Raw genomic sequence first — 9,243 nt, forward strand, 5'->3', positions numbered from 1 at the left:
CCAAAACCACAGAGAAACCCTGTCTCGAAAAACCACTAAATAAATAAATAAATAAATAAATAAATAAATAAATAAATAAATAAATCTATCTTTTTAAAAAAATGTATTGTGTTCCATCTGACAAAAGCTTAGGAAATTGGGACAAATATCACAAGCTTTCTTTTTCTTGGTATAGATATAGTAAGTTCTTTACCATAAACTTTTTAATTTATGTATATGGGTATTGTGCCCACATGCATGTCTGTGAACCTTGTCCACCTAGTGCCCAGGAACTGGAGTTACAGACTGTTGTCAGGCACCATGTGGTGCTGGGGAACAGAATTTGCCATCTCTTCATTGCTATTCCAGCTGAGCCATCTCTGCAGCTCTATGTTCTTTACTTTTATGACAAAGAGTTCTTATTTTATCTAGTACAAAAAGCTGTTGTTTCTATTCTCATTTTAAAAATGCACTTAGGTATTTTGAGGGCAAAAATAAAGTGCAAATGACTGAAAGGTCAAGTTTTCCTAAAACAAAGACAGTTTCTTACCTGTTTGACATCTCGAATGAGGTGGAACAGCATCGGATTAGTTGGACCTTGTTTCTTTAGGGAAAAAAAAACTATTAGCTTTGGTCTAAATTAAACAATCTCCCTTTTTGTTACTTATAGTACTTACAAAGACCCTCTTGAACAAATGCTAAAGACTTCCTTGCTAATGGAATCAATTTTTGTTTTTACTGTTTTATATTTGGTTTATATTTCAGTGACAAACTTCATATAACAATGAGTAATCCTATTAATTTTTCATCAATTAACAAGAGACAGGAAACAAAATTCAGTGTAATTATACTAGATAGTATTAGTGGATAAAACTATAACCCTATTCAAAAGAAATGTATAACCCATTGAGGAAGATATAATCCTTAACTAGTCTTGTAGGTTTCTTGGAAACAGTGGAATATGTGAGCTGCTTTATGCACAGAATAAAATTTCAATAAATGAAGACTAGATAGAAAAAAGCAGGTGAACACATCTCAAGAAATCAGTGCTTTTCTAAATAGTTTGTGTGTTTAGAAAATGGTAGGTAATACACTCAACACCCACACTATCTGAGGTTGAGGTACCAAATAAAAAGATGAAGTGAGAAGATAGGTAGGGTAAAACTTGGGCTACCATCTAGCATAGTGACACAGGTCTTCAATCCCAGCACTCTAAGGCAGAAGCACTCCAACTTTTATGAGTTCTAGGTCTAAACTAAGCCTGGTCTAAACTGAGAGTTGCAGGTAGGCCATGTCAACATAGTGAGAACCTGTCTTGTAACTTTAAAATCGCCAGTGTCTATTTCTGAAAACAATCAAGCTATACGGTGTAGACACTAAAGAGTCATCAAAAAATTCTAAACTACAGAAAGACATAGCAGAGTATGTTATTATAAAAACTAAAGAATTTGATCAAGGTAAGAGATTAAAGAGATAGAGATAAGAAAATTAAAATGCAGTGAAGTCAATTAGAGATGGCCAAAGAATAAAAAAGTAGTAGAAATTGACGAATTTTCTAAAAGCTATAAAACTTGGCTTTGCTTAGTATTCCTCACAGCAAAGTTCAATTAAATTTGCATTGGATCCACAGAAAATCACAAAGTATTTGCCCTATCTGAAATTATGAATTATGAAATATGAATTTAAAAAAAGATTAAGTTCGCTGGGCGGTGGTGACGAATGCCTTTAATCCCAGCACTTGGGAGGCATAGGCAGGTGGATCTCTGTAAGTTTGAGGCCAGCCTGGTCTACAAGAGCTAGTTCCAGGACAGGCTCCAAAGCCACAGAGAAACCCTGTCTCAAAAAACAAAACAAAATTAAATAAAATAAGATTTAAGTTTTTACAAGAAAAATGGGGAAAATACACCAAAAGAAAGATACCAAAGGGTCAACAACCATAAATTAAAGAAATAAGAAAGGAAAAATATTGTGTATGTTTTCCAATAAACAAGAGTAAAAAACCAAAGTAACGCATCATCCTCTAAATAAGAAGTCTATCCTATACTTTTAAAAGGTAAGAAAGAAAAGAAATGATGGGTTATTATTATATCAACACTCTTCCCATATGGCTAAGTCAATAGAGAAGGGCTTCTAAAACTGGAGAGTGGCTTCAGACTTTCATATAAGAATCAATACTAAGAGTGACTGTTTTCTCCACCCATAACAACTAAAACACTGAAAACTACCAATAGGAGTATATATTTTTTTTTAGATAAAATGACATTTTAAAGACAATAAAACAATGAACAAAGAATTTTGTCAGACTTACAGTGTTATAAAGTTCTTCCAATCTGGGGATGGTAAGGAATTTATGCATGCTCACTCCATTTTCAATGAGAAGTTTTACAAATGAAACTCTATCCATTACAAGAGCATCAAGCATAGCTTGTTCTAAGGATCCAACCTAGAATATAAAAATAAATATATTTTATATGTTCCAACTATTGACTCCTTAAATACAAATTCTCATAATTTATACCTACATTTTCTCAAATAGTGTGAAAACAAATTGAGAAACATGCCGAACAGTAACCTAAGATTTTTAGAGAATGGATAAGAAGACCTACATTTCACAGGATTCCCTAAATAACATTACATAAATGCTCTATCTGTAAGACAGAAAATGTCGTGTGGGGGTGGGAGAAAGAAGCAACACAGTCCATCACCAATTAAACTGAGAAAACAGAGCCAGGAAATGCTCAGGGGGAAAACACTGCTTACTGTCTCCAGTTAGAGCACTGGATTTAGACAAGTGTGTTACCCACTCCATTTTACACAGTGCTGGATGCAAGCTAGGCTGGGCGTCCTACAAATTAAGACAAGTACTCTATCTGCTACACTATATCCCAGCTCTACTTTAATACTTCATCACTGCATATTTAAAAAGAACTTTGTAGCAAAAATTAATTTGTAAATCACTCTTTTACACTGCTATTTTATATATTTTGATTCTTGCTGGGCAATGGTGGAGCACTCCTTTAATCCCAGCACTTGGGAGGCAGAGGCAGGTGGATCTCTGTGAGTTCAAGGACAAGGTCTGTGTAGTGAATTCCCTTTCTCAGGTGGGGGAAAAACTTAAATGTATTTTGATTCCGTCCCCAAACATTTTCCATACAACTACGCAGTTTCCCTCTAGTATCTTATATCACTTCCCAATTCATTTTCTGTTTTCCTTACTTAAAGGACGGTATGGTCTCTAATGGATTTTTTTTTTAATGATCACCCCCCCCCCGGCCCCACCTTTTGGTTTTTTTGAGACAAGGTTTCTCTGTATAGCCTTGGCTGTCTTGGAACTTGGAACTCATTCTGCAGACCTGGCCAGCCTCAAACTCAGAGATTCACCTGCTAAGAGCTGGGATTAAAGGTGTGTGCCACTATTGCCTGGCCTCTTAATGTTCTTTACTTGGTAACCACACATACTTGCTATATATGATAAAATCTCAAGACAGAAACTGCTTTTTCAAAAAAATTTTTCACTACTCAGTTTTGTGACAAGGGAAATATTTTGATGTTATCCTAAAAAAATAAGGTCAAATTCACAAGAATGTAAATTTTTCTAAATTAACAGCTTATAATTTATCATGGATGTTATTCCTATTTTAAGTAGGATTATTTTCTGTCACCACATGTAATTGTTACATTATTAATTTACATTCTAACCTTACTCTATTTTCCTTTTGATCCTCTGTTCTATTCTACACATTATATTTACTCTTTAATTAGCCAGACATTTTACAGGCATTGCATATATAGGGGAGGGGAACATAAAAAATACATTTGCCATCAAAAAATGTATTTCCTAAGAGTAGAAAGATAAATCGTGAATGCAGAGTAAAGGGAGGGACTGCTTAGGAACCACACTAAAACTAAGGCAGGTCACAGTGAGTTCTGTACACAGAGCAAGAGTTCCAAGACTTTTTTAAGTCTTTTAGAATTTGTATATATTATTAAAATACCTTAGATATTATTTTAAAAACAAAGTTATTAAGAGAATATACCTCACTAATATTTCCACTTGGGGCAGAAAGGTAAAATCTGAGTATAAATCACAATCCCAATAAATACTTACAGTCACTCCTTTCTGCAGTGGGGACTAGTTCCAGGACCTTCTTCTGATACCAACTTCACAGAAGCTCAACTTTTAACAAAATGATGTACACTGTCTATGGTAACACAAATATCCTATCTCTAGATTACTCAAGATACTGAGTTTAAAAGAGCAGATGTTAACACTATATTGATTATGGAATAAGAAAGGATATTTCTGTAGCTAACTATATAGTACTCATTTTGTGGTTGGGGGAATCTATGGATACAAAACCTGTAGCTACTAAGGTGTCCACTGTAGCTGATTTAATTATATTATGTATTTGAAGTATCTACCTACCAGCCACTGCTGTCCATAAACAAACACATGATTTTTGGCAATATCAACTCTGTCCCATGCCAGTGTAAGGATAAGCTGGTCAAATGCAGATGCATTAGTACCTAATTGAATAAAGAAAACAGTTGGTGAGCATATGTCCATCAATTTGCAAGCATTTACAAACTCTCCTTAGAGCCCTTTAATTTACACAGCTGGCATCAACCAGCATGGAGCATTTGTATTTTCAAGCATAAAAACTACATCACTTCATTAGTTGAAAAAGGAAAAATCAGAATGTAGGCACTGAGAAACCAAAAGATTATTTGTTTCTATCACAGACACAGTATTTCAACGATTCTGAAAAATGTTTGTTTTTATAAAGAAGATTTATTTATTATGTATACACTGTTCTGCCCAGATGTATGCCTGCATGCCAGAAGAGGGCACCAGATCGCATTACAGATGGTTGTGAGCCACCATAAAGTTGCTGGGAATTGAACTCAGGACTTCTGGAAGAGAAGTCAATATTCTTAACCGTTGAGCCATCTCTCCAGCTCTGAAAAATGTTTTTTTAATGTACTTTTCTGCACATGACATTATAGCCATATACTTTAAATTATTAAGACAGGAATACACTTTAAAAACGGGGGGTTATTGAGTGGGATCTGAGAGAGCTCAGTGGATAAAGGTACCTACTCCCAAGCTTGTCAACTCGAGTTCTGTCTCCTGGCTCCACAGGGTAGAAGGAGAAACCCAACTCAAGTTGTTCTCCAATCTCTAGACACGCATCATAGCATGTTCAAATGTATACAGGTGTGTAAACACACATAAATCATGCATTTTTTTTAAAGATTGAATAAATGGAATCAGTGATGCTGTGAGATAATGCTTTTGTATACTGTAAAGATATGTCAGTTGTATTAGTTTATGAAAAACACTGATTGGCCAGCAGCCAGGCAGGAAGTATAGGCAGGGAGACCAAACTAGGAGAATTTTGGGAAGTAAAGCAGAAAGTCAGTCACCAGCCAGATGCAGAACGTAAGAATGCCTTACTGAGAAAAACCAAGCAACATGGCTAAATATAGACAAGAATTATGGGTTAACTTAAGTTAATTATGGGTTAATTTAAGTTCTAAGAGCTAGTTAATAATAAGCATGAACCAACAAGCCAAACAGTTTATAATTAATATAAGCCTCTATGTGTTTCTTTGGGACTGAACAGCTTTGGGACTGGGCAGCACAGACACTTCTGTTTACACAGGAATAAGAAGATGACAGAGTGAATAAAATATTTGCTCTGTGAATATGAGGATCTGAGTTTCAATTTCCAGCACTTTTGGAAAAAAAAAAACAGATTGCCGCGCACTGCGCCCCCATGTCTGCGCTGTGAGCTAGAACTCAGTTCGCGAGCTTCGGGCAAGGGGCTGGAGGTTGAGAATACAGATGCAGAGACAGACCGACATGCAGACCTTTTAACACTGAAACCAAAAGCCCCCCTTTATTAACACCACGTAGACTTAAATACACTGCAGTCATCGGCCAACAGGTGATAATCCCATCCTCTGATCCTCTAACTAGGCACAGCTTCTAGCAGGGTAGAACAGCTGAAAGCCAGGACTCAATCCCAACACCTAGCTGATGGCAGAAATGCAACCCTATGGCTTGGATGGGGAGGAGAGACAGGTAGATCTCTGGAGCATGCTTGCCAACAAGTCTCACGGGATCAGTGAACTCCAAGTTCAGAAGCACCTTAATCTGGACACATACACATATAAACACACACAGAGAAATGGGGTCACAGACATTACACACACAGAGTGACAGAGTGACAAGGTATGTAGCATTTGCAAAATCAGTATTGGGAGGCTGTATCAGGAGGACTGTCATGAGATTAAAGCCAGATAACTCTACAGAGCAAGTCTGACTAAAAAAATGCAAGTTTAGTAGCTGCCTTGAGACTCACTCTACATAGCTTTCCTTAACAGAATACATGATTTTACTTCATATGTATTAATCTTTCAAGCATGATTACTTAAAAAATTCCAGTACATAGATATTTAGGGTACTGTAAAATTCTTCAAGTATATTTTAGTGAACATGTGATTATTTAAATAGAACAGTTCTCTAGGTTAATTTTCTGGACATAAGAATATCACTCTAAATCTGGTGGTGGTAGCACATGCCTTTAATCCCAGCACTCAGGAGGCAAAGGCAGGTGGATCTCTGTGAGTTTGAGGCCAGCCTGGTCTACAGAGCAAATTCCAGGAAAGCTAAGGCAGTTACAGAGAAACAATGTCTTGAAAAACAAAAAGCAAAAAGAACATCCATTTAAAGATTTTGATATATTTAGGAAGCACGTACTATTTACAAAGAAGATCTGTACTTCTCTATAAGGAAGAGGAGGGAGTGGCATTTATTTAAAATTCATTTGTACTTTATTGTTATTATTATTATTATTAGTTTTTTGAGACAAGGTTTCTGTGTAGCCCTGGCTATCCTGGAACTCAGTCTGTAGCCCAGGCTGGCTTTGAACTCAGAGATTTGCTGCCCTCTGCTTCCCCAGTGCTAGGATTAAAGGCGTACATCACCACTATCCAGCAAAGATAAGATAATTTACTATTTTTAATAAATAAAATTTATTTTCTAGGGCTGACCATCCGGTACTGAAAAACCAACTGTGGGACTTCTTCATGGCGAAGACTTATCTCTCAGCAGTGGTTAATTGCCTGTTGTTATTCACCTAGGGGCGGGGACCTTGTGAGAATCTCCCATCTACTTTACACGTCTTGGTGTTATCATTGTTTAGATCTTGCTGAGATTTCATGTGGCAATCCTGTCACAGCTAGAAAATACAACATCATAGCAGACTTCCTAGTCTTCTGTCTCTTACAGTCTTCTTTCAAAATGTTCCTTAAGTGTACATTTGTGTACATGTAAATGCAGCACTGGAATTGGGCACTACACTAAAAATTGTTCTTCAGGTTTTAGGCAGCTGTGGGTTTTTTTTGTAAAGGTCCTTAACTTATGTAAAAACAAGCTGCTCTGATGAGGAATGAGAGCTACATTTATCAGACTAGGTCAGCACACAGAACGCCTTATTTTTATTTTTATATAATAATATTAGAATATAATTCTATTAACCATGTCATTGGACTCTTCCTCAAACTTTAATACTCAATTTTCCCCATAAGATATTCATTTTTCTCAGCTGGGCAGTGGTGGTGCACGCCTTTAATCCCATTACTTCGGAGGCAGATGGTGGTAGATCTCTGTGAGTTTGAGGCCAGCCTGGTCTACAAAGTGAATTCCATGGCAGCCAGGACTGTTACACAAAGAAAATCCATCTCGAAAAAGAAAAATAAAATAAAAAAGATATTCATCTTTTTCTTTAGTTTATAGCCTTTAAATTATTCTATTTATTACTTGTGTGGGGGTGGGTCTGGGTGTGAACGTGTCACAGCAATGATGTGCAATCCAGAGGACAACTTCCATGAATTAATTCTCTCCTTCCACTATGGATTCCAGGACTGAACTTATGTTGTCTGGCTCATGTGACAAATACTTTGATCCACTCAGTCATCTCAATAGTCCAATATAGCCATCTTTCAAATTCCTCCACTTTAACATTGACTCCTTAGTTTCTTCCTTTGTAAGACGAAGAAAAGGTAAATAGGCTATGTAGGCTATTGTTTCAACATGAAAGCTCTTAGCTATTGTTCCACATGTAGGCTAGCACATAGACTACATATGGCAAACAGAACAGATAGTTATCTTACATTATCTTATGTTGTGATATTTATGTCATCTCTCTTTTTTACTTACTATATTTATGGTTTCTGGGTTTCTTAATATTTACACATCTCTTGATTCCAAAATGAATATACTTAATTATATAATTTTTAAATTATTTAAAAAAAATACTGGTAATTTTCTGTGGTCTAATATTGCGAACATCCTTATGGATAACAAAACAGTGCCCCTTTGCTCCTGTCAAATATGTTGTTTTCAGGTACTCAGATAGGACACTATTTTCGAAAATATTTTTTTTTTTTTGTTTTTTTTTTTTTTTCTTTTTTGAGACAGGGTTTCTCTGTGGTTTTTGAGCCTATCCTGGAACTAGCTCTTGTAGACCAGGCTGGTCTCGAACTCACAGAGATCCGCCTGCCTCTGCCTCCCGAGTGCTGGGATTAAAGGCGTGCGCCACCACCGCCCGGCTCGAAAATATTTTTTCACTGTACATTTTATCAGTGGATATCTCTGGTAAAATTCTGGGAGAAAAACAAAGTGCATATATATCAATCTCTTAGTCCTAGAAGACAACACTAGTTTTCAAATTTTCTTCAAAAGAAAATAGCATATTCCACACCTTGTTTGAGATGGAACATTCACTTCCTTAGAGTCTGCCCCTTCAGAGGCACTGGCTAACAATGAGCCCTTCTGACGCCCAGCGATCTCTGCCTCCAGCACTGGGGTTACAAGTGCACAGCACCACTCCTGGCCTTTTAGACAGGTGCTAGTACAGCAATCATTTTACCCACATTCACACCTGCCACATGTTATTTTTTTTTAATTAAAAAACTGCTTTTACTTATGTGTTTGATCATGGTTATTCTACCTCCTCAACATCATGGTCTCTCCCCCATCAAGCATGTACGCATGCATAAACTCAAACACACAAAACCAGGCCCAAAATGAAAATCAAAACAAAAAGCCAATAATACAAAATTTAAAAAGACCAAAATAAAACAAAAATCCCCTCTATAAAAATAAGCCGGGCGATGGTGGCGCACGCCTTTAATCCCAGCACTCGGGAGGCAGAGGCAGGTGGATCTCTGTGAGTTCGAGACCAGCCTGGTCTA

At 36.6% G+C, this 9,243-nt stretch overlaps 1 protein-coding gene across 2 annotated transcripts in view; it reads right to left on the reverse strand.

The window, feature by feature from the left end:
• Trpm7 (transient receptor potential cation channel subfamily M member 7) overlaps positions 1 to 9,243 on the reverse strand; it is a 91,284-nt gene that overhangs the window by 45,699 nt on the left and 36,342 nt on the right. For both annotated transcript variants that reach the window (XM_005364421.2, XM_026787681.1), the window contains exons 11-13: positions 4,406 to 4,506; positions 2,288 to 2,422; positions 530 to 583 (exon numbers count right to left, since the gene is read on the reverse strand). In XM_005364421.2, the coding sequence (XP_005364478.1) occupies positions 530 to 583; positions 2,288 to 2,422; positions 4,406 to 4,506 (290 nt within the window). The remainder of the gene's footprint in view (positions 1 to 529; positions 584 to 2,287; positions 2,423 to 4,405; positions 4,507 to 9,243) is intronic.

The sequence above is a fragment of the Microtus ochrogaster genome (genome assembly GCF_000317375.1).
Source record: "Microtus ochrogaster isolate Prairie Vole_2 chromosome 14 unlocalized genomic scaffold, MicOch1.0 chr14_random_1, whole genome shotgun sequence".
NCBI classification, from domain to species: domain Eukaryota; kingdom Metazoa; phylum Chordata; class Mammalia; order Rodentia; family Cricetidae; genus Microtus; species Microtus ochrogaster.